Raw genomic sequence first — 26353 nt, 5'->3', positions numbered from 1 at the left:
TGGGCGCGCCGAGCCGCGGCGCAGCGCTGTTATCCGCCCCCCTCGCTGCACTACCGGCAGCGGGCGGGGCCCGGGCGCGGGTTTCCTTCGGGCACTATTGAGGAGCGGACTGTGCGCGGGCGTGAGGCGGCGCAGGCTGGCGCCGTTGCTCTGGCAGCGGGCGCTTCCGGTGCGGGTGGCGGGGAGCGGGCCGGGCCGCGGCGGTGTTCTCTGTCCGTGTGGCGTGCCCGGGACGCGGGGGGGGAAGCTATTCCCCGGAGCCTTCTGGCTGCTGTCTCTGCGCGGGGGCGGGCGGCGGGGCGGCTGAGGCTGCCGCTGCCGCCGTAGCGCCCGTCCCGCAGGGATTGCCGCTTTGTCAGGGGAGCGGTTTTGGCCTCCCTTCCAGAGCTGCGTGATGAGATCCTCATGGAAGCGGAAAGCCATTCCAGCTTCAGCCAGGACTCCCTGGCCAGCCTCACGGCGGGCGACGTACTCATTCACTCCACAGGCGTCCACAGGGAGAAGCCCATCGACGCTGTGACGGGAGCTGGTGGCCGTATGAAAAAAGTGACGATCGCTGTCAAGAAGCTGCGTGAGGTGGTTTCTCCCTGCCAGGCCGCCGGTGCCGCTCCGGCTGCAGGTGGGGCAGCCTGCGCTTCCCCGGGACGGGCGGCAGGCGGGGCTCCGTGCCCCGCAGCGCCCCCCGCAGCGCCCCCCGCAGCGCCCCCCGCAGCGCCCCCCGCAGCGCCCCCCGCAGCGCCCCCCGCAGCGCCCCCCGCAGCGCCCCCCGCAGCGCCCCCCGCAGCGCCCCCCGCAGCGCCCCCCGCAGCGCCCCCCGCAGCGCCCCCCGCAGCGCCCCGCCAGGTGGGTGACTTACCGTGCGCTGAGGTAACACCCCCGCGCCATGTTCCGAGTCACCTGGTAGCTTTATAATTAAGGCGTTCGGGTGTTCTGGTTCTGCAAATACGAGCACTCTCAAAAAGTTGTGTTTGTTTCCCCAAACCGTGTGTGCCGCGGGAAGAGGGCGTTGGGCAGGGTGAGCTGGTCAGCCGGAGCTCCCTTCGCAGGACAGCCCTGATTCCAGATTCTAACTCCTTAATTATTAGGCAGCTCTCCCCTTTATCAGAGGAGTCGTGACTCACCGTGGCGTTTCGCAAATGTCCTGCGCAGGAAGGTTTTAATGAAAAACCATGTGCCTACAGGGACCTAAATGAGAAAGTTAAGAAGGAAATGCCTTTCCAGTCTGTCAGGTTTTAATGCAGTTTGTAACTTACCATTTCAGACACCGTATGTATCTCTTCAATTTCATGCCCGAAGTACAGTCAGCAAGCAAATCTGTGCCTAACAATATTGTTCCTGCCAACAGACAGCCCTGAGTAGTCCCAGTATTTGGGCTGTCTTTGTGTTTTCATAAAATTTTGTGAATTATTTTGTGGTTTTGTACTGGAAGACAGATCAGAAGTCTTTTAAACACTTCTCTTTAGCTGCTTCTTTCAAGATGTTTTCTGGAGAGTTTGAGCTGGTAGATGTTCAAGCTATAGCTTGCCTTTTTAAAGAAGTGGTTTTTTGATGCTTGGAAGGTAAAAAACGTTAAATGTTGGAAGTAGGCTTTCTAAGAAAGTCGTTCAGTTCTAGTCTTTTTTTTTTAATTTGCAGAGTTTTTTCAGCTTTTATGGAGCAATACGATTTTCAGAGCTGGTCAGTTAGCTATTAAAAAAAATTAGGAAAAACCCCAAGTTTTCCTGCTTTCTACCATAAATTTAAATTTTACTTGTTAAGATTATGTTTCTTCCCTTGTGGTTTTGGAAAACAAACAAACCAGCCCTACCCCTCCTAAACCCGACCTGCTTGACACAAAAAGCATATACTGGTCAACTGCCAGTACCAATGAAGCTCACCCAGAAGAGTAAACAAAATGGAAAAAAAATAAATTGCATGCTTATATGGAACTTTTCTTTTAAACTATTTGTTGTAGTATTAAGGACATAATTTTATGTCTTTTTGTAATAGAATGGGACTGTAGCAATGTACCATGTACTTTTCAAATTCAAAACTGACACAATCTCAGTTACTTACCTATTCAGATATAATACTCATTTTGTTTCTTTAAAATACATATCAATTACAGTCTTTGGCATTTAGGAATTGTAGACTTTTTGGGGTCAAGGTTCAAACAGCTTCCAAAGGTGTTCTTTTTACAGTGTTAGGAAGACAGTTTAGTCTGACATAACTAAAGTGTGTACTGTCCTCAGTATTATGTGTTATCATATAGTTACAGTTGTCTCTCTAGACAAGTACTTTCTATGTTTTATCATCTTTAGACTTGAATTTGAGCTAGACATTGTCGATTTTTTTAATGCTCTGTTTTTCAGAGACTTTTTCATGTATTATAAAACAAGTCTATAATCCAGGCTCACAGAATTAATTAATATTTGTAAGCTTCGGCTTGATGATGTGGTCATGTGTGTTATGAAAGTCATTACATTTAGATATTCAAAGATACAGGCAGAGGAAATGTTGACATTTGGGTTAGTCAAAGTATACTGAAAATGCATAACAAATCGTTATGACCACAGTAAAACTCTTTTTATTTTAGTAGTCCCGAGTACTGAAGGACATCCAGAACATCTGCTTTCAGTAGAAAATTCTACAGAGCCCATGGTTTTATCACCGATGGTAAGGAAAGTTACTGTTGCTTCCTGCAATCCTTAACTAAGAGAACAGGATTTTTTCTCAAAAAGTTGTAGCTTCTGTAAAAGCATAGCAAATATTTGTTTGGCTCAGCTTCTGCACAGTTACTGTGCAGCTCCTTTCTTCTCTGTTGCCACTAATGTGATATTAATGCTGAAGTTTTTAGAGGGGCTTTGTTTTTACTGTACTGCTACATGTTGCATAATTAATACCAAGGCTTGTTTTCAAATTTTAGTGTAATTCTTCCTTTGAAAAGGCGATTACAGATGGCACAATATTTGTTAAAAACCCTAAAACTTTTTGTAGCTTTTTCTCTTCATAAATAATGAAATGGAAATTAGTTTACATGGAACTCTTTAATACTTAAAAGGCTTATTTCCTTTTGATTTGTTTGTTATGCCTTACATAAAGTGGAATCTTGTCTCTAGGGCATCCATATAGGGTAAGAATGCAGGAGGATAAAATTAACCTGTACTGTGGAAGGATTGCAGCAGTGTCTCTGAATGGCTCAAAGTAGGGCTAGTGAGCTGAACAAAAATTTCAAAAGTATGGTGGTTAAGTAAGAGGGTTTTGTTTTCCTGACTTGCCTTTATGACTTAATTCTGTGTGTAGGGGTAATCCTGAATTGTTTGAGATTAGCACCTTGTATAAACTTAGACGTATGTAGTTTCACTACTACTTCTTTGGCCAGAAATGAGAATACACTTAATCAGCACTTACAATATATACTTTTAATTTGAATTTTGTTTCTAGGGTTTATTTTCCTAAAATGTCATGTGAGTTCTTGACTACAAAGTCCAGATTATTCTGCGGTAGAGATCTTAACATGTTTTGTTCCAAGACCTTGTGTTCGCATGTGGAGATGCTCACATTTGTATGTTCAGCAGTTTCATTCACTTCTAAAATTTTGGCCACTGATACCAGGGGCTTTGACATATGCTTTTCTGCTTTTCTTGTGAAGGATTATCCTAGAGAAGCTGCAGTACAAGAAGATCCTTCACTGCTACTGGAAGAGAGCAGAAGACCTAAAGGTGAGATGCATCAATGTACTGCTACAGCCTCTTTTGTGTAAGAAAACTGATTAGTTAGAGGAAAAGAGAGCTTTAATTTTATCTTAGATATTTTTCTTCAATATAGAAATTTTGAGTGAAAATATTCAAACGTTTCTTTGATAACATTTGATTGCCATTTACATTCTTAAATTCTGCAAATTTTACTTCGTTCTTGCTGGCATTACACTAGCTTAGGTAGCTCTTGTGATTGAGAGGGACTTCTACCAGTGCACCAGAATATTGAGATTCCTTTTGCTATTCAAACTAGTCGTGTCTCTGAATACAGAATTTGGGGGTGGGACCATGTTTGGATGCATTTTCCTGTTGTGAGTAATTGTACTACAAATATGTATTTTTCTGCAAGTAACCTACACCATAAAAAGTATATTTTTAATCCTTAAGAATCAAAGAAATCACATTGTCAATGCCTTTTCCTTTAACTTCTGAATCTGCCAGTCAGTTTGAGTCAGGTTTGGGGAAGTGAAGATTTTTTACAGAAAATACACATCTGCAAATTTATTGGGTATCTGTGGCTATGTAGAGGAAAGAAACACTAATCAATACCCCCATTTAAGGCCAAAAATCAATAATTCAGTTTCCTTTTTTTATGCTTACAGAGGCAGCAGCTAGCTGGCTTATCAGCATGTGTGTACTAGCTGTGTGTAATCAGCAGTAGACAAAAACTGAACCTGCTGCATCTTGGTTTGTTACTTCTGCCCAGCAAACAGTGGATGAAGGAAAGCCTGCAATCCTTTTAGCATAATTTAAAGCTATTTAGAAAATTTGTTGCAATTTATGATTACTGCAGGGAAATTATTTATATCAGAGTTGGGGTTTTTTAATTAAATTTTTTTCAAGTTAGAATTTGCAGGGTTTTGTTGAATGGGTTGTCTGGGCTCAAATCACCATTTATATGGTATTTCCCCCTCCCCATTTTATGAAGATAAGGTATTGTTTTCACATCATACCAAAAAGATTTTATTGATACCAACATTTAATAGTATATAAAATTGTGTTAAATCAAGCCTACTCTTAGTGTCCTCATGATTTAAGTCTGCTGCTTAGTGACAGGAGACAATTTATTATCTCAAGAGATAATGTGGTTTGTGCAGGGAACAGATTCCACACAGCAAAATTGTATGTGTTGGAATAATGCTTTGTGTCTACATCTAAAATATACGTTTTGTGTCCGTTTTTTAAAAGTATGCTTTTATCTCCTTCCCCACAGATGATGTTCTTATTTCTCAGTATGCTACTGGCCAGAAAGAGGCACTGATGGCAGTATTAAAGCAAAAGTAAGTATGTATTGTTGTTAGTGTCTCAGCTGTTCTGTTTCTGTACAGATATACTACTATACTACTACTTCAATTTCTACCAAAATGCATAGTAAGGAAAAAGTATTCCTTATTGTTCTCTGTATTCTTTTTCTGTCTATGAAGGTGTTTTTATTTTATCACTCAGAGCTCACTGGAGTATCTTACTTTTTGTATATTTTAGGTAATGCCTTCAGACCTTTTTAATTTATGATTTCATGATAGAAGAGTCAGGCAAGATCTTCTCTGATAGAAAGTTCATTTCATGCCAAAACCGTGTCCTTTTCTGTCTTTAAAAATATTATACATACTGTTCATCCATAGGCTGGAAATCTTGAAGATTGGAAATTTAGTTGGACTTTGCTACTAGTACACTGAACTTTGCAAAATACAACCTGTAAACATATTCTTTGTTGCGGTTGCAGTCAGCACAGGGATATGCCTTTTATATTAGAATATGTAACATAATTCTGAGAAATTTCTTCTGTCATGCTAAAAGATGAGAATAAAATTGTTTCTTAGGTTTCAAGCTATCCTTCAAGCTTCAGGAGAAAAGCTTATATAAGTAGTGATATCAATGCTATATGTGGGAAATCATTTGCTTGGAAGGGATATAGAGAAAACAATGCTATTTACAGGCACTTGTTTATTTTTATAGAACTCAAAATACTCCTGTACTTAAGGAGGTGAAGGTACAGTTCTTAGGAAATGCCTTTACAGAAAAAAAGGAAAGTGTTCATCATGACACCACATCAGCGCACAGAGAAGCTAATTCTGCAACCACCATCGCAGCAGCAACTGCTGCTGCAATTGCTACTACAGCTCCACTTCTTAAAGTAAGTGGCTTGTTGTAATACTAGTTATTTGTCCACTTAAAGTAGTAGATGTTCTAAGCAAGCCTGAAATTATCAGTACTGGAGTAAGAAACCAAATGTAGCTGCTTACTGTTTTCTGTGTGTTAGTAATCTTTGACTGACTGACTGACCAATATATGAGAGAGAACTAATTTGGATTTGGCTAAATGGGCAAATGGACAAAGACCATTTGATTTATCTTTTAGAATAATTTCATATTAATGCTAAACCAGCAAACGTTAGGGTTAACTAGGATTTTATTTGTGTCTTCTGGGAAGGAAATCTTTCCATGATGATGGGAAGGAGGTTTTCTTTTCTTCATGCTTGCACCTCTTTTGCAGTAAGGTTTTTTCCCTTCCTTGTTTTTTGGGTGGGTTTGTTTTTCCCTTTCTTGCAGGTTCAAAATGATTTGGAAGCAAAAGTTAACTCGGTTTCAGCATTACTTCATAAACTACAGGAGACAGACAGACAACTGCAGTGTGTTGCTGAACAGCAAATAAATATGAAGACTCCAGATGAGAAGCACCACTGTCACGAAAGAGTCAGTGAGCTTGAAAAGCAAATGAATGCATTCATGGTGCAACGGATTCAGCATTTGGAAAAGTTACAGGAGCAACAAATGAATTTTCAGGTATCTGAGTAACAATGCAGAAGCTTTATAATTTCTTTTGTATTTCAATTTAATTTGGATTATGTCTTAGTATTAGAAAGAAAGATCCAGTGGCCAGTACAGAGCTTAGAGCTTTTTGTGAAAAGTTCTGGTTCTCATTATGTCCCATGTATCTGCTCTACTCCGCCCCATTTTCGTGTCTGTGAAAGTAAATGCAAAAATTGTGAAATGTTCTCATTCCCACTGAGAAATTGTTTAGACCTTTGTTAATTGAGGAAACTTTCATTTTAAAAGTAGCCAGTCATATTAAAAATCTAAGAACATTTATAGTTTCTTCTGAGAGTCCTGCATGCTTTTTGAAAGGCAGAACAGTGTCCAAGCATGTCTGTATTACAAGGTTGTTGTAGGCTACTTTTATCTCAAATATCATGTCCAAATCTGTTTAATATGATTATATGGCAAGTATTCATGCTTAGAGTTTTTCTTGGGGAAGCTAATGCATATATCAGAAATAATTTGTAATTTTGTCTCTTAGTCTCATCTCATCAGCTCTGCAGTCAACATGGGTGGCTTCCAGCAAATTCACGTACCTTCTTCCAGTCTCATGACAAAACAATTTGAGAAGCCAGAACAGCAATTGCTTACTAATGAAGTATCTTCGTGTCAGAGGGGTTTACTTCCTAGCAGTGGTGCACCAGCCCAAGGTGAAGACAAATCCTTAATACCTTACTTTCAGTACTAGTTTTGCATTAATTTTATATCCATTAATACTGGATTGTACATCCCATCAGTAATAAGTGGTAAACATTTCTTCTGTGTAATTGGTTTTTTTGCCTAATATGCTATGTAACATATACCACATATTCTGAAAATGTTCCAGTTTAATTTAAAGTGAAAGGTTTGTATTTACTAAGGGCTTAGTCTGCACCAGGAGAGGCCTAGAGTTAACCTAAAATAATCTTAACGAAAAATAAGATGTATGGAAGCTTGTGATGAACTAGTTCGTAATACGGCTGGAAGGGGTGTGTGTTTATCGCTTCATCCTACTTGCAAGTATGACATTTTCTTCCTGTTTACTTTTTAAACTAGTTCTGTAATGTTTTGCATTTCTGTGAAAAATTCATAATGTGGCCATGTTTTTTTTCTAGATTTCTTTTCCTATGGAGAAAATTGTTAACATTTAAATAACTTTACTTTTTTTTTTCCCTGAAGCGTATTCAAGCCAATTTCAATGTCATGGTGTTCATCCACAAAAAACTCTAGAGACACCGGTTCCTCGGAGGTCTGCTCCAGAACCTGTATCAAAATATGTGAAAATCTCAAAGAAAGAAAACTCTGTAACAGAAAAAAATATTTCCAAATCCCCAAGTGAAGGTATGGTGAGTAAGACACTCCTGTTCTCCACTGGCATGAATAGTATGGCTTGGGGTTTCCTTTGTGTGGTCTTCACTTACTTTGAGCTGTTCAGTTGCTTGCACTTAAATACGTATATTCTGAGTATTTGAAAGTACCTTTGAGAAGGGTTAGTTTTGTGAACAATCCACTTAATCTTAATTAACTAAAGACTTAGTGACTGCACTGATCTAACCTATAGTCTCTCAACGTGATTGCTCACTGAAATGTTTTCTTAGCTGAAAAAATGAAATGAGTGTTCATTGTCAGGTGTAGGGAAGGTTATTTAGAATAATGTAAAACTTGGGAGCTACTCAATAACTTTTTCATTATCATTGATGGAAAAAAAAAATTTCAATTCAAAAACATGGATCCACAGGGTCTCTGAGCTATTGTAATGAAAACAGCATTTGTAAAGCAAATGTAAAGTAATTTTCTTTTACTGCTTTTGATCACTTTAGTGACATGAAACTCAGTTTTAAACATTTCATCAAAAAATAAAGCATCTGGTTTTGGTTGGTTGCATTTAGAATTGTTTGAGGATCTAGGACTGAGGAAGAACGTTTGAAAGATCCAGCCATTGTACTCTAACGTCAGGGAAAAAATGCCTGTTTGTGTCTCTATCCAATCCTTCTCAGACTGTGCCTTCTACCCCTCTTCTACAAAGCTGTCATGTAGTCCTATTGTTCTGTGGGTCCAGGAATAAATGAAATGAGACAAAGGAAGAAGAAATCTGTGGCATTATGCACAGAATATTTCACTGTGACTCAGTTAATTGCCATCAGTTTCATTCATTTTTTTTCCTCACTTTGCTAATGTAAAACAATTGTAGTAAAGGTAGATTAGTGTAAGTGGTTTTATGTGACTTGCCTTATTTGAAATAAATCTGTATTTTAAAATTTAAAATTATTTTTAGTGTCCTTGGTAAAGGAAAAGAAATTATTACATCTGTTAAACAAACTTAACTTTCTTTCTTCTGCCTTAGGTGAAGGGAGACTTCTTGAGCATATTCAGAATTCTCAAGAAATGCCAACAAGGCAAATTGAGTATTCCAAGAAGGCAGCATTAAACAGTAATCAAATGAGCTGGCATTTCGAGAGAGACAGGTAAATAAACATAACAGTCCAAAACTGGGGAAGACTTTTTTGTTTGTTTTAATTGGGAAAGGTGTATTAGGTATTGATGGTGTAACGGAGTCACTGGTATGGTCCCTGAGTCTGGCAAAGCTGTACTTGGAAGTAAAACACTGCAGCACTGGTACTTCTATGCTACTTTTGCATTTCTGTTGTACTGAAGGTAAATGAAGGCTTGTAGCTAAAGGTCGTTTGTAACACCCTTCTTGGAAGTCAATGGGTGTCACTTGGAGTGCTTTTCTGTCTTCTGAGTATATTTCTTCTATTGTAGCAGCTTGGAGAGTAGTGCCAGGAAGCCAGCTATACAGGCAGTATTAAAGTGGAATTGCCATTCAAGTTGCCTGCTTATGGGAGCTGTATGAGAACACTTTGTTGGGAACAAGCAGCATCTGCCTAACAATTTGTAAGCATTGGAGTGGGTGAGGGAATGTTCTTAGCCATCCAGTCTGAAACATATTTTCTTCAGGCAATAATTTGACGGCATAATTTCACTAATATAATGAGAAACAGCTACACATACATTGTCTTATTTATGAAAGTATAGACAAAAATGTTAATTGCTTCAAATGGAGAGGTATCCAGTTTGAGTGTTGCTCTATTAGATTTGAGTTTTAGATGTGGTTTCACTGTTGAAAAAAGAAGGATAAAGCTCAAGGCATTAAGTGGTAAGCAGAGAAAACCCAATAACCTGTCTGTAACCTCAGGTGAAAGAGAAAATTCCATTTTATATAAAGGTTTGGTATTCTTGTACTTTAAATTCATGCTTAGTTGCACAGTTGGCTACTTTTTTGGGTGACATAAGGAGCCATGAGACTTTTAATCAGGAGTGTTTCTCCCGTCAGGCATACTGCTTTATGTACAGATTCGTCCCCTGCTTTTGAAAACTCCTTTCAAAATTGCAGTTCAATTGAGAAAACGGTAAAAAAAGCGGGTGATTTACTTCAAGATCTTGACCGGTTGAGAAAAGAAATACAAGACATGCTACAGGTAAAGTCCCTGTTATCAGAATAACCAAGAGTTTGAATAATGGGAGTAAAAAACGTGGAGAAAAACTTAGAGGTCTGGTATCAGTAAAAGTGTTGCCCTTGCTTCTACCTCTGTAAAAAGACTGACATTTGTTTACAATTGCTTGAAATATTGCATCCTTTGTATGTGAAAGGGCTTTGAACCTGAATATGTCTCAATGAGTATGCAACAGACTAGGCTCTTGAAACCATTCAACCAAACATAAAACAGGTTAAAAAAGAAAAAAAAGTGGCTTATTTATTTGATTGGTTTTGGATATTTTCAGCGCATTTTCTGCTTGCTGTCTTGCTGTGATACTAGAACTGCAGAACTGATGTAACATTCCCATTTGGCAAAGAACAATGTTCTATTTATCTGCAGTCAACTGTAGGGATGACTTAAGTACTTAAGCTACTTCCTTTCTCATTTTGCAGTTTCTTTTTGTAGAGAGTACTGTTTCCAAAGAATTGCCTGGCATACATCTTTGTAGTGTTTCTTATGCTAGTGATTTTGTACCTTTTAGTGTTAGAATGGTTCTGTGCTGGCAACATGTAGCTTGTCTCTGGCTTTTGGCAGCTGAGGCTTTTATCTGTTCGTTAATCTGGTTCCATGTAGAAGCAAGGTATATATGTGATCATTTAGCCTGTCTACTGTGGTCCCCTCTGTTCTTGTAAAAGCACGTGGTGGAAAAGAAGAAAGCCTTGAAAATTCACAGATATGTGAATTGGCTTAGAACGTAAAAGCTTTGATTCTGTTGGTTCACTTCTTGGATTGAAGGTTTCAGCTGAATATTTCCCTAAAAATATTTTTGTATTACATGGCAGTTATTTGCTGCTGTACCTTTAGAAAACATGCTGTCTTATAGTACAGCTGGTGCATTGTTTCATAGCTTTTTTTAACATACTAGCGGACTGCACGTTTAACTGTTCTTAATAAAGAGAACAGGTGCCACGTGCCCCATTTATGTTGGAGATACTTGCTTACTACTATTGCTAAAAGCTTAATTGAGTAATGTACTTTAGTATAGGCAACAACAGGACGAGATGGGAGGTGGAATGGCAGATGAGAAAAACACAGTTGACATAAATAGTTTCAGATCTCTTCTTCCTTACGAAAAAGGTCAATAGGAAGACAAAGGTGATGACTTCAGCAAATGTGGAGTTGAATCAATTAGATATGTAGCTATTGACCTGTCATCATTGAGAGATTTGTAGAGTGAGAAAATAAGTGCTTGGGATAAATCACCACTAGCTTTGTCATATAAAAAAATTAAAGGTGTGAATTAGCTGAGACAGGGTGTGATGGAACAGAAGGTGGTGCTCTAATCGAAGTGTGCAGTAAGATTTAGTAGTTCACAAGGAATTTGTTGTGCCCATTTAAATTTATCAAATATCTCCTCTAGATTTTACCTTGATATCTGTCTTTAGGTAAGTTTCAATAGCTGCTCTCCTGTATTTTTAGGAAGCAAATTCATGGATATCAGGCATGGATGATCTTATTCAGGTATACCTTGAATTTTTATGCCTTAGTTTTTTTTTTTAAATACTGTAATACTGAAAACAGTTTTGAATGTGCTTGCAGTGAGATAACACCACAGTAGCTATTGAATACCTGTCTGAAAAGGTTGCTATTATGTACAGATTATATTACCCAAGATTTAGCTTGTTCTTTGATGTGTCTTATTCAGTCTTAGTGAGAGGGAATAATACAAATGTCAGGCAGAAAACTGCTGTCTCAAATGGGCATAGTGAGGACTGCAAATATAATTACCATTTCATGATCTAACTGGCAAGTCTACATCATTTTACAATTGCACATGTATCTGTATTTCTTACATTCACCTGTCCTGTTGAGCTAGTATTTGTCAAAATTTTAATTATAAAATGAAAACCTATATAAAATTGGTAAATAATTTGGTATGTTGTCCTTTTCTCACCAGGAAAAACCAAGATCATGGGATCAGTGTGTTGATTTCCATTTTGTTATGCCCATTATGCTTTGGTAGTATGCCTGTCAGAACATAACCTTCTTTTAATTTGGATTTGATAAAAGTAACCTTAAAGCCCAAACTGATTTGTGATCTGTGAGACTTTTTTTTTTTTTCTGTTCATTCAGTTGATGCTTTCAGAGTCTACTCAAGTTTGGGTATTTTGGTTTTGTTTTGAGGGTTTTTTTTTCTTTATATACATTTGTCAGGGGGTGTGGGGTGTGTGGTTGTGTGGTTGCTGTCGTCCCCATCTGTCCCGTGTCATCCCCCCGCCACCTTCTGGAAAATGAAGCACTCTACCAGGGGACTTCTGGGTTTCCTCAGTGATGTGAGAATGAATGTGAGAACTATAGTGTATGGATCCTTGTTTCCTGTGTACTTGTGTCCCTTCCTTTTGTATTGAGCAGTTAATATATGCTCGGCCTTTATCTCTGTAAAAGGACTCTGCAAAGTAAAAGTCTAATAGTTGCTTCATTGTTTCTTTTGAAAAGTGAAAATCAGCAAAAGGGTGACAGGTTCATGGTGCTGTTGAGGGGTTTATTTTGTTGTTTTTAAAACTTACATCTTTTGCTTGGTGTTTCTTGGGGTAGATTGATGCCAAATTTAGTTCATGTTATTTAGAGGGCTTTGCTTTTTATTAGGCTTTTAATTATACTTAACTACTGTTATATGGAGAGATTTACATTTACATAATGTATCTAATTGACATCTTCTCACATGCTTATTAGCTTCATTGGCATTGCTTCTCGTACGTTATATCATTTCACATTTTAGAGCTTTCTTTCCATTTGCTTGGCTTTTAAGTATATTTGCAACATATTGAATGTTCTTGAGTAATTGAAGTTGAGGATAGTACACATGAACAGTATTTCATATGATGGGCATTGATGTGACAATAGATATTAGGAGTTCTGATCAGTGTGTCAAAAATTGAAATTACAATCTCTGATTAAAAACTAGAAGTTCTCTTTCCATTCTAGTCAAAAAAGCCTACTGTTGCATCTGATCTTCCTGGACATCATCTGCTCAATAAACCATCCATCCTTCAAAATGTTAAAGTGCCGAAATCTATACTGAGGGATGCTGAAAGGATTTTGAGAGGAGTTCAAAACCATAAAAAAATTCTTGAAGAAAATTTGGAAGCTGTTACTCGTGCAAAAGATGGAGATGCCATGTATACTGTTATTAATGCCTTGACTACAGACAGGTTAGACCCTATAATTTAATAATTTGTGTGACTGCTTATCGTATATGCTCACCTTTTATCACCTCTCTTTCAATTTTTTTAATTCCATGCATTGAAGAACTAGTGCACTTCCCTGCCAAAAATAATTACTTACTCTTCTTAGCAATCATTAGATGATTTTCTTGGACTTCAAATGTTTTTTTGACCCTCCTGATGTGAATTGAATTTTTTGACAAGTACCTCTTGCTTCTCGGTAAATCTGAATTCTGAGACTATCATCTGCACAAACTGCTCTGCTTTCATGACAAGGGGTCATTTAGCTTTTTGTAGACAAACTTGCATGAATAGGAACTTTAAAGAGTAATTTCATCATTCAGAACAGAAGAGGCTTCATAAGCCCCTCAATGTTATAGAATTAGTCATCCTACAGTAGATCTTTGGCTTTTGAATTTCCGCTTTTAGTTGTGTAAAGGATTCCTGCTTGAATCATAATGAAAACTTTCCTATTAAAATACAACTTCATCTTGTGTTTTCCTGAGGAAGGTAACTATTTTCTTCATGTTTATATTTCAGGCATGTTGTCTGCTATCATTATCTTTTAGATCTTGTCATCTGCTTTTTGTCTTGTGACTTAGGATATTTTTATTGCCTTTTTTTCCCCAGTTTTTGATCCAAACGGGAACTAACACATGACTGTGACTTATTCATAGATGTTTGTAATAATGTTAGTATGTACTAGTGCAGGGTGGGATTTACAGGTGGTATTGTATAAGAACAGATTTAGGTTTAGGGGTACTAAGATCGGCTATGCTTAGTGCCTTTTGGAGACTGTACAGGTACATAATCTTACTGTCCGTGTTCTGGATTTCTCTTTTTGTAGTGTTTATAGGTCACTACTTCCCCAGGAACAAATCTGTGCAATTTAAGAAGCACTGACCTAAAACAATTCTTTCTTCTATTTCAGAGATGTATTGGAGGAGATTCGTATCAGAAAGACTGTGGATGAGTGGATTAAGGCAATCAGCGTAGAAATCCAGGTATGGGTGGAAAAAATGAGCTCAGGTTTTTGTGTTATGTTTTTCCACCTTACGTAGTTCTCTCATGTCGATAGTTAAACACGATTCACTCATAACTTGAAAACATGAGGAAACTGCTTATTATTATTAGCATGTAGTATGTTGTAATAAAATATTTACCTCTTTTAAAACTTCAGTTGCTTAATGAAAATCACTGGTCACAGTTGCTGGCTAACATGAAAAACAGGCCATTTCTCAGAACTTCAAAGTTATCCACAGACTCTTCTAATAGCCTTGAAGATAAAAATTTCCTTTTATTATGTTTATGTTTTATCCTTAGGCTGAAATGGCAAGAAATGATCCGGAACAAGTGAAATATGATCAAAAGGTCCCATGGATCAAGAGAGCCCAAAACGTCAAGGCTATGAAGACCAATAAAGAAATTAAAGGAAAAACGCAAAAAATCCAAGGATGCTCAACAAAGAAGCCTTTATCTGCAGCTAAGCCATTGCAGAAGCAAGCAGAAGATAACACAAGCAAACAGAGGTTTAAAACTTCCTTTTCTTCTGAAAGTTTGCACAGGAAAGGAAAAAGGGCAGATGTGAGTTGCCAAGTAATTGGTTTCTTTTTTAGTAATGACTGCTATGCTTTAGATAGCAGTATTCACGTGAAAAATTGTTTGTATGTACAACTAATAATGAAAGTGAAATGATTTGTCCTTGTTTTCATGTGCTGTAGAAGCCTAAGTGAAGTGTGTATAACAGTGTAAAATTTATTGTTGTCTTACGAATTTGTCTAACTCAGTACCTGCTATTTTATTCAGCTGTTGGTGAGCTTCTTGTATGTCTTCTGTATGCATAAATTCTCTTGTGTGCTTGCAATTTACACTGCTGCAGAACTTCTTACTTTTTTTCCTCTAGACTTTACAACACTACTGATGTGTTCAAAATTTTGTACATCAATTGTAAACTTTTTTTTTTCTGTGTGTCAGGGACCTGTGAATGAAAGTGCAGTGGTACAGAGTGAAGACTATCTGTGTCAAGTTTATGGGAAACCAGTTTACCAGGGCCATCGTAGCACACTTAAAAAAGCACCGTATCTGAGATTCAACTCTCCTTCTCCCAAATCTAAACTTCAAAGACCCAAGGTGATAGAGCGTGTTAGAGGTAAGTAATTCTTTGATGTGAACAAGGTGTTCCTTCCCAGTTTTTCTATCAGGAATTCTTTGTATAAATGAAACTATTTAATCGTAGTTTATCTGCTCTTCTATTTAAAGCTTAAGCAACTGCAGTAGACTTCCTAGAGAGGTGGTTGATGCCTCATGCTTGCTAGTGTTTTAAGAGGCATTTGGAAAATGCCTTTAATACCATGCTTTAACTTCTTTGGTTAGCCCTGAACTGGTTAGGCAGTTGGACTAGATGATAATTCTGGGTTCCTTCCAACTGAAATATTCTGTTCTATTCTAAGAGATACTCATCACAAAACTAAACAATATCAGTAGGTTTTCGGATTTGGTTAGTGTGTATCTTACGTATTTTAGATTGTCAAATTAATACTTCCTTCTAAATTTAATAATCATATTAATATTTATTTATTGTTGCCCAGGCTGAATTGCTAGAAGTAATGACATAAGCACATGAAAGCTGAGTGTGTGGAAATACTAACTCAGCTTTTGATAAAGGTTACTGAGAGATGTAGTCTTCATGTCAGGTTTATCCAGGCATGTCATTTAAATGATTGATACATTCAGAGTTAAGAAATCTGTGGAGATTTGAAAAATTAAGGAAGCCTGATACTTCATTTCCTACTTCTAATACATTAATTGAAATATGAAAATTTAAATTTATGGGTGTGAAGGTGACATTTATTAACTTGAAAATATTGAAAGATGTTAATCAGAAGCATTGGTTAAGTTCATTAAAGGCAGGTAACTTGTTAGTCAATTCAGAGTTAAAAGCAGAGTATAACTATTTTGTACTAGCTTGTCAAGGTTATTGAATTGATTGATAAAAGTTATTGGTTGATTAATAATGAATTCCATTCATTAGTTTTGTAGGCAAAGTGTTAAAAGCACAAGATTTTAATTTTCAAACCTATTAAAAATGTGTAAAAACAATAAAAAAATTAAACAGTACAATATCTGACATAGGTAAATGTAGATAAACTTTCGTCTGAGTTAGAAAGTAATGTTTTAATTGCATCTGCTTTATTCCCTAGTTATTTTTTCAAAACTTAACTGATTCTTAATACAGAAACTAAGATTAATCTTGAACTGATATGTCAGAAAAACTAGTGTGTATCATCTCACTCTGCAGAAAAAGTGAGCTAATTACATGATAAAAGATGATGGAGAGAAAGAGTGTGTTGTGTGTAAGAAGCAGTTAAAGTGATAGTGGGCATAATCGTGTTAATAGGATGAACATCAATGGTAACATATTAGTTGGCTTCCCTCTATGCTTCTTGCACTTGCGCTGCAGTCTTAACTGTCATGTTTAAAAAATGTCAGACTTTTTATTATAACCATCAAAATACCGTGTTCTGTATGAAATACAAGAGATTAACATGAGAAGGTAGTAACTTGATGAGACTGTGTTTTTAGGCAGTTAAAATGTATGGTATAAAACATATATATGTCTTTGAAGACAAACACTGCTGGATTTAGTGGTTGGTTTTGTTGGGGTTTTTTTTTTACGTTATGTTGTACATCCACAGTGGCAAATCCTCAAAATAGTACAAGAATCTATTATTAAGCTTAGCGTAGTCTTCATGCTGTTTCCTGACACTTTTCTTACCTGTGCTCTGGAGCCCAGTTGTGATCCAGGAAGAAGTTTTATTGGTAGAAAGTATTTGTAATTCTCATAACCCTCCTGGAAAATGTGGGTCATAGTCTTGGCAAAAATCTGGCAAAAAAGTCTTTCAAAACTTTTTTTTTAAAAAAGGTGAGAAAATTATCTGAAACTGCTAGTCTTGTTGCTTGTATATTTCATTCGACCTCTTGAAACACTTCATTTTTTTGTAAAAAACCACTGGTATATTCATTTGAAGGACCAGCATGATGTATCATTCTTTTTGACTACTGGCTGTGCTTCACACCTGTAATTTAGTTTATTTGTTCAGATCTTTTTTAATAAAATGTGTGCTAGTAAACACTTAGTGTAGCAATAACAGTGATACAGTAACTGCTAAGATTTGGAATGAGAACAGACACTTCTTTAAAAATAGTTAATCAGCAGTTCTCCTTTTGCTGAGTCCTAAATGACATTTTTCTTCTATATTTGTTGGGCTCTTGTCCTTTATAGACGGTCACAACCTTTCCAGGGAGGCCGATTTCATTATTCCAGAAACAATACCATGTAAAGAGGCAGAAAAAGTACCCCCTTCCCTCTCAATCTACTTATAATAAATAGGTCATTTGATCGTTTGATACTACCAGTTTTCTACCAATAATGTGTTTAATTCAGTAGTGTCAGTGAAATGCAGTTGTAATAAGCTGCTTTTGTGCTTTAGGTTGTTTTCTGTTGGGGGCAAATAGAAATTAAAAACTGTGTACTGGATCTATGCTGCTTTCAATCTTCCAGGACTCCTGCATGTGACAAGTAGAGTTTAAAAGCTATTTGCTTGAAAACAGAATGGACTCTGGATAGCCTTTACCCAAAGTGATTCTCTTCCAAGTCCTTAAGTCATGCTACAGCATTACAACAACATGTGTGTTTTGCAATAATAAAGCCACTGTAAAATTTGTTTCTCTATTTCACATCACACTGCAGTTACGGGAAATTACAGTTTTGTTTCTATCATGACAGTAAATAAAATAAGACATCCCCTTGTATTCTTACCTAAGGAAAGGAAGGAAGAATACAGAATTTTTTGCATGTCACTTGAAAGAGTAGCACTCCAATGATGAAGGTCCTATTTCTGATTTTTCTTATTTTAATGGCTTTAGACTGAGGTCAGCCTTTGTTCGATACTGGCATTACTTGTCTTTGACTCTTATAAGACAGTTGGTCAAGCTGCTTATTTTTGTGTTTTCCTGCATCTTGCCAATAAAATGGAAAAGTAATACTTCTGTGTTTCACATAGGTCTCATGAAGACAAAACAGTTAAGTGCTTTTGAGAGCTGCTATTCTGGAAGATGCTGTTATGTCAGGAAAGTAGTAATAATAAAATTAGAAACAGATCTGTAAAGAAAATGAAACAAAGTTGAATGAACACTTTAAAGCACCAGGTTCTTAAAAAAAAAAGAAAGAAATCTTGCTCACATTAGGCATGGTTCATTCTTTCCTTCAGAGATCTGCACCCACAGATTCCCTTCCTGGCCTTGATGTACCAGGTGATAAAGGCTTAAAAATTATTGGAAGTCATTGGCCTTGGGTTTGGTTGGCTGGAAAATCCAGACTTATTAAATTACTCTATTTTGGTAGAGCAGTTCACTGAGCTTGTTTTAAATTAGTGTTAGAATAAGGATGTTTATTTAAGACTGAAATGGCCATCTGGAGAGTCTCTTTTCAGTCATTTTATAACTCTCAACCATTTTCTTTGCAAATAAACTTTAGCGACTTATGCTTGGTTTCTTGTGGGAAGTTAGGGGAAAAAGCTAACTAACAGTTTTATGAGTAAGAGAGCATTTCTAAAAGAAGTTGGAGTTGTTTTCTTGCATAATTTGAACTGATAAATACATGTAAAACACTATGGTTTTGAAGCTAAGTTTAATTAAAAGTCTAGTTTCTGCCCAGTGCAAATAAACTTTTCAGGGGGAAATGAAAAGTTGAAAGCAATTAAAATGAGGTTCTGTGAGTATACAGCACTTAATCATTCTTACTGTGAGAACCTTGTTTTTACAAGTCCGTGGTATTACAGACTTCTTGCCAATTTCTGCTTTTGCTCAAAAGTTCAAGGCCAGGGGGACTATTAGATCATGTAGTATGACCTCTTCTAAATCAGAAGCCACTGAACTGTATCTATTTGTGTTACCGAGTCTAGTAATCTGTCTTTGACTAAAGAATAATCTTTCTGGCTAACCTGTGCTTTGCAGAAAGGCACATGCTCATCATTTGAAGACATCAGAAGTTCTGCCCTTAATTATTTCTTCTTATGGCTAGATACCTTATGGTTCACAAGTAAATGGGACGCTTCAAAATCAATACCTGATTTATAGTTTTTCGCATCAGTTTACAGCTACTTCAGTTTCCAGGTGTTTTTCCTTAAAAAATTAAAAAGACCTTTTAATGTCCAATCTATTTTAATATTAACAGAGATGCAGAACTAGTACTGCATGCGGTATTACCATATATGGAAGTCTTCTGCTGCTCCAACCTGCTGGCATCCTGTTGAGACATCTGAGGATTACGTTTGTCCCGTTGACCACAGCATTGTGTTGTGATTTATCATTGCATTGCTTATCCAACATGACCTTAAAGCCTTTTTCAGAGACACTTCTTCCTGACCTGTATTTTCTCGTTGAAGAGTTATGGCTTGCCATTCTTGTTTCTAGGCTTATTACCTAGAGTTTGTGTGCACAAAAATACCACTTCTTGAGGGAATTCCCTTACCCATTTGTCTGCATTTGTTAAAAGTCACGTTGTCAAACTTTATTCCCTACATTTTATACTCATTGACTTTTTTCATCAATTAATTAGGAAGCTATTAGATGTGAACAGAACTAAAAAGGGCATGTTGCCGTGTGTTAACTGGCCATTAATACAGGAAAGGTGATGATTAGAAACAACAGAGGAGTAAGAGGACATTTTTCTTGGCTGTAGTGAAGATACAGAATTTGTTACCAATGTGGCTCTTTCCGGGTTCATTTTCCTAATGCCTACAAAACAGCAGTAGAAGCACTTCCATTTGATTCATGATTGTTGACTCCTTTGGGGGGGATGTTTCAGGCAGTTTTTATCCATTTAGATTAAGGATAATGATTTCCTTAGTAGTATCCACTGTTTGCAAAGCATATAGATTGAATAAGACCTTGCATGACTGTATGGTGAGAAATGCAGCAGTACATGTTCTCCCCTGCTACATGCATAGACATTGTTGCATACAAATTGCTTCTGGGTGCCTGTTTAACAATACATTTTCAAAACTGGGCCAAAAAATCAGTGCTTCCTTGATGTTGCAAGTCAAGACTTATGGGTATTAGTTATGGCTTTATTTTTGAGTAGCACTAAGTTGTTAAACCAGGAATTTGTCGATTATTACCTGTTCTTTTGAGTACCTGTCAATCTTGTCACTGGAGACAAATGTTTATAAAATTAAGGCAGTTATTCAGATGAAAACAAATGAAAGTTTGGCTATATTCTGTATCCTGTCTACTTTTTATGCTGAACCTTTATGCTCTTTTAATGCTGTATTTCAAACCTAAATCTGGGTTTCTTCTTAGCTGCTAAATCACGTGTTTCATTCCAACCTACTACCGTCCTTGTGTCCTTTTCTTCACATTTCTGTGCCTTTATTTGCTAGATTCAGATGCTGAAAAATTGTAATTTTAACTTCTTTCCTGTCAACACTGAGACTTCTAACCTGGCACTTTTAGATTCTACCCTTCTTGTCTCCCTCCCTTGTTCTCTCCATCTCACAGAAAAAATATATAGTTGTTTCAGTAGAAGGGCTTAAATTAGAGCGTGTGATTTTGCTGGGTTTGTACATGTGTTGATGACATGCAGTTTATATCTGCTCTTGTTTCAGGTGCAAAGGTAAAGTCAGCAAAGACACAGACTTGCTCTTGCACACAGAAGGTGGTAATCAGCCCTAGGAAACAGCGTTCTTTATACGCGCTTGCCCAAGAACATCAGTATCTTTTTAGTCCAAGTCGAGATGTGCCTGCTGTCTGCAGTCCACTTGAAGGTCACCTAATTCCTATGGCTATTCCACTAGGTAGGTGCAAATAACCTGTAGAAGGATGTGTGAAGGTTAGTTACTGCTACGTCATGTAAACACAATGTAAATCTTCTTAAGTCAGTTATTTGCCCTGGCCCATGATACTTGCAGCTGCCCTTCTTGTGAGAAATCTACGTGGGGGAACAGTGTAAAACGTTCTGGTTCTCCTCATTCTTTGTGCTGGATGTTTGGTGACACCCTGACAGAGCATTTGCTTAGCTGTACACACCTTCTTTGGTACACTTCACAGTTCTAGGGTTATTGTTCCGATTTTAGGTTTGGTATCCATGTAAGCAGGAACTGATTCACTGGTCCTTGCATTCAACATTTACAATGACTTTAGCCCAAGTTTCAGTAAGATTGTGCCAAACACACTAAATTCATTGTCGTATCTTCTGTATTTTTGGACCTTCAATAGAACCTTTATACAGCCTTTGTTTTGGGAACGGTTAGTATTGGTATTTGGCATTTGGTATTAGTATTTGGTATTGGCATGTAAAGAAGATAACTATTAAAAAAAAAAAAAGGTGTCTCAAAAATTTGTGGGATGCTGTACTTGGTGTAATAGTATTTTGAATGAGATGAAGAAAATGTGAGGGGGGGGTGAAGCATGGTATGTCATTTTTGAAATGCAAGTGCAATGTAGTTATTCTCGTTTTCAGCAGTAGGTGTCACCGCAGTCAAGCAGAGTGAATAATTTTAAAAAAACAGCAGTGTTCAGTTTTTGCTGGGAAAGCCTTAAAATTACCTGGTGAAGCACTATGCTTTAGCTAGTTGTTAATAGGGGACTTTTTAATTAGTCTGTAGTTGCATGCAAGATCTCAGTCTGTCTCATGTGAAACACGGACACAGAGAATTTAATTTTAATTAGTTTATTAATTTACTGACTTTGGAGATTTATATAAATATTTAATTATGTTTAAACTGTCCTTAGGTCAAACCCAAATCAGTGACATCTCGCTGCAGCCTGCTGGAGTAGTTATAGGTAAACCGCACCCTGTTACAGTTACAACCTCTCTTCCTCAAGTGCCACCAAAACCACCGATTGAGATAAAAAAACCAAACATAGCTGTAATAGAGATGAGATCAGAGAAGAGGGATCCACCTCAACTGTCTGTGCAGGTACATGCTAAGAGTGGTGATTATTTGTTTCTTTATTTTAATAAATGCTAACTAAAGGCAGTCTCATCCATCAGTAACTTACTTTGATCAGTAGGGGGTTTTCAGTAAGCATTAGAAACACATGGAACAGAGGGACCAAGATGTTGTCGTGCCATGCTAATATTTTTATTCATATTTTAACAATTATTATTTGACCAAAATAGAAAAATTTGTCTTCTGTGAGTCACCTATGCAGGGTGTTTGTAAACTAGTTCTATAGCATGAATTCTTTTTTTATTATTATTTTTAAATGAGATTTTTGAGCCAGAACAAATTTGGAATAAAAGAAGTGTTATGGTAAATGTCAGTTTTCTTGGATGACTGCTTTGGCCTTTAAGATTTCTGTTTCAAGCATGATGGTCAGCCCAAGGATTTCACTCCTGATTAATCAACCATTGCAGTCCTTACTTAGTGGTTTAGTTTTTATAATTTTTTACATGAGACTGTTGTCAAGGGAGTTAATGTTTCTTACGTGTTCATTTTTTTGGATTCAAATTGTTGAGAATATACACTCCTACACACACCTTTCAGGTACAAATGATTCATGGAATTCAAAGTTAAATACAGGTAAAGTAGTATGTGGTTTCTTCCCTTGCTATATTGCAGTATTCCGTCCACCAACATTTTGCTGTTATTTCACCCTGTTCTTGAAATGTTTAAGGTGATTTCCCTGTGCTCCCCTTCTGAAGAATTAAGGAAGCATTTAAATGTTTGTTCTTAATAAAAACGCAACATGTTTTGATGCTGTAACAGACATGCCTTTATTACAGACTACACTGTAATACAGTTATGCCTTTATTTTACTATACCATATGTATGACAACATGAAACCAATAACCAGCCTACACAGTGACTTGTAGGCCAACGTAGTGTAAATGAATTGCCAGTCAAACACACATCTGCTATGTAGATATTTGTAGGTATATTCACCTTTTGTCGCATGCAAGGCAAAGGAATCAGGGAATTAGAGAACAGGAGAAACCAGGTACTGCAAGAAAACAGGTGAGTGTTTCTGGGATTAGCTTTTGTACTTTACAGTATTTTGTTTTTCAGAACCAAGCTGTTGTCAGATATAGGTATGAGAAAAGGAGGTCACTGGAGTTGGTGGCTCAGTAGCAGGTGGAAGAGAGACTCTAAAAAGTTCAATGACAGTAGCCAAACTAATACATAGATGTTCAGATTGGTGCTTTTTTTCCATCCTAGGTGTTACCAAATATAGATATTGACAGTATTTCAAGTGACAGCGTGACTGTAAACCATGTTCTTCCAGACTCTGAACCTGCACTTCTTCCTGTTGATGCTGTAATACAGGTATTGATTGATCTAAATGTCTGGGAATTCAATGTTCTTAAAACATGCTAAATTATTACAAAGTAATTTCATTGTCTTGTTTTAGTCAGAGAAATTAGACGGTTCCAGGAAAAATTGAGAAATTATTCTGAAGAATCTATAATGTGAGGTATTTATTTAAGAGAATGAAAAATTGCAGCAAGGCGCTGTTCTTGCAAGATTAAATAATCACCATAGCAAAACTCTTAAGAAAAAACATAATTCCTCTGTTTTGTTAAGAGTTATAATCCCTTATTGGCCCATTTCTGTCTTATTTATACTGGCTTCAGTGTTCTGGCATGAAGACTGAGGGTGTTCTTCATCCCTCCATCTGCTCCTTGGCTGTACTTGAGTGGTTAGTGGCATGTGTGCATAGGGTGTTCAGTGGTAACCTGGTGTGTGTGGAGCTGGCTGGTTTACTCTGCTTGCTTTCCATATAACTTTTTCAGAAGTGTTTTTAATCTCATCTAAGCAGTAATAAAGCTTTTTGTGCAACGGAAAGGTTAACTGTTGCACACTGAATTATAAGGTTACAAACTAGGGCACGCATTTACAGGATGGCGTATTGTTTCTCCCAGTGGACTTCTGTCTTCTGCATTGCAGACAGTGGACAGTGTGAAGGCACGGTGATGCTCTGATGATTTGTGTATAGTTACTTTACCTTCTGTTTTCCCTGAGTGTTAGCTGCTATTGTGACTTAGGTCCATCAAGGTCTTGTGTGAAGGTATTCACTGAATAAGACAGAAACTGGACTAAAATAGTGATTATTATTTAAAATTTATAATATTAAAAAACACTGTAGAAATGGCACATAAGTAAATTGCTTAAGATGGGTTGTGTGCAATGGTTTAAAATTTTTTGTCTTATTTTTTTATAGTAAGAGTTACAGGTATTGCCCTAGAACTTTGATGTTGAGATACTCCATGACATTGGCAACAGCAAGTTTTAGTTGTCATCAGCATATAAGAAAAAGTTCTAACAATCATAGAATCATGGAATGGTTTGGGTTGAAAGGGACCTTAAAAACCATCTAGTTCCAACCCCCTGCCACGGGCAGGGACACCTCCCACCAGCCCAAGTTGCTCCCAGCCCCATCCAGCCTGGCCCTGAGCGCTCCCAGCCCCATCCAGCCTGGCCCTGAGCGCTCCCAGCCCCATCCAGCCTGGCCCTGAGCGCTCCCAGCCCCATCCAGCCTGGCCCTGAGCGCTCCCAGCCCCATCCAGCCTGGCCCTGAGCGCTCCCAGCCCCATCCAGCCTGGCCCTGAGCGCTCCCAGGGATGGGGCATCCACAGCTGCTCTGGGCAGCCTGTGCCAGCGCCTCGCCACCCCTGCTGGGTGGGCCCAGGTGGTTTTGGTCTGATAAACGCGTGCATCCCCAGAGGTCGGCGCTCATGGGCATGTATTAACTCATGTATTAATCTCTCTTTACGCTATGCAAAGAAATTCCTCCTAAATTTTAAGGTGTGTAAAGCATTTTTTCTGGGTTCAGGCTATTGACAGTGAGTGGTGATTTAATTGCATTCTTGTTATGAAGTTTTTCTGCTAATACATTTTTTTCCTCCCCTATACGAAATACCTATCAATTCCAACCTGTCTTTATAAGACTCCAGAAGATATACATAGTGAGGAGGAAGACAGAAAGCTTCCAGGAGTTGATTTCATTGATGTACTGATGTCATGCAGGTAATTATATTGCAAAGGTGTCCTTTCAAATATTTTTGTATTTGTTTTATATTATTCTGTCATAATGAAAACACGATGTAGAAAATAAGTTTGCTTTACTAGCAACTTTAAAAATACACATTGCAAACAATACTGAAGTGTTTACAATGCTATAAACAGTATTAGAAATTATTGTATGTTGGTAAGTAAAGGACCTTTGAAGAATTACATTCAAAAACTAAAATTACCTTTTATTTGGATGTGTTAGAATCCACTAGAAATAAAAGTAGTCCTCTAAAATCAGCGGGGATTATAGTACTTACATTTCACAATTTCAGACTCTAAATGTAATGCATGTAAAAGATGCTCTTACAGATTTTAAGTAAGGTGACCTATATTTTAAAATATGAAAGTATTTTCTGAGGGTTCCCTTTAGAAAACTTCCATGTAGAGCAATTTGCATATGCTTTTGAGGTCCTAAATGATTTAGCATACTAACTCAGTCAAACATTATGTAACTTCGAAAAAAACCAAGACAAGCAGCGTATGTGAGTATCTGTGTACTACTCATCTCATGGATCTCATTAAAAGATTCCAAATTTTTGTTTTGCTGGATGCCTCATTAGTGCTGTGCATGTTTAACAACATTGGTTTTTTTCTGGATTATGATAACATGGGTTTCCTTGAGATACTATTTTATGGTTTAATTCTCTTAGGTAGCAAGTCCTTTTTTTTTAGTTAGCTGACCTCTTGTCATTCACAGTGGAGGCAGAGAAACTCTCAGGCTTGGTGAACCAGCCTCTATTTCACTTCTCCAGATTAAGAGCAGAAGCAGAAACTCAATGGTAGCAGGTAAAGGCTGCCTCTGCAGGAAGCGCGGTCCTGCCACCCAGCTGTTGTGGACTATCTCGCCTCTGTGGGAGATGGCAGCTTCCACCTCCTGCTGCATTTAGGACTCAGTAAATACCAGGAGCTTGGAATTGCTGTTGCTAGCTAGTATTTCTCTTGAAGTACTTTTTCCTCAAGTTTCTTCCCAGTGAGCTACACTTGCTGTGTGCATATCAAAATCTATCAAAAAATGTATTCTTTTTACCTGTTCTGTGTGCT

At 37.6% G+C, this 26353-nt stretch overlaps 1 protein-coding gene across 1 annotated transcript in view; it reads left to right on the top strand.

Annotated features, from left to right (window-relative positions):
* The first annotated feature begins 13 nt into the window (after nucleotides 1-13).
* LOC119150862 (TALPID3 protein-like) overlaps nucleotides 14-26353 on the top strand; it is a 41735-nt gene continuing 15395 nt past the window's right edge. Inside the window, 21 exon segments of the mRNA XM_037393928.1 lie at nucleotides 14-723; nucleotides 804-843; nucleotides 2579-2655; nucleotides 3632-3701; nucleotides 4951-5017; nucleotides 5694-5871; nucleotides 6287-6520; nucleotides 7035-7203; nucleotides 7712-7873; nucleotides 8877-8997; nucleotides 9867-10011; nucleotides 11491-11532; nucleotides 12997-13223; nucleotides 14167-14239; nucleotides 14559-14819; nucleotides 15210-15384; nucleotides 20903-21091; nucleotides 22029-22216; nucleotides 23459-23566; nucleotides 25188-25248; nucleotides 25251-25267. Coding sequence (XP_037249825.1) covers nucleotides 406-723; nucleotides 804-843; nucleotides 2579-2655; nucleotides 3632-3701; nucleotides 4951-5017; nucleotides 5694-5871; nucleotides 6287-6520; nucleotides 7035-7203; nucleotides 7712-7873; nucleotides 8877-8997; nucleotides 9867-10011; nucleotides 11491-11532; nucleotides 12997-13223; nucleotides 14167-14239; nucleotides 14559-14819; nucleotides 15210-15384; nucleotides 20903-21091; nucleotides 22029-22216; nucleotides 23459-23566; nucleotides 25188-25248; nucleotides 25251-25267 — 2922 coding nt within the window. The 5' untranslated portion in view covers nucleotides 14-405.

The sequence above is a fragment of the Falco rusticolus genome, chromosome 7 (assembly GCF_015220075.1).
Source record: "Falco rusticolus isolate bFalRus1 chromosome 7, bFalRus1.pri, whole genome shotgun sequence".
Classification (NCBI taxonomy): Eukaryota; Metazoa; Chordata; class Aves; order Falconiformes; family Falconidae; genus Falco; species Falco rusticolus.
Note: the sequence above shows the minus strand (reverse complement) of the source record. Positions and strands in the feature narration are given on the sequence as shown.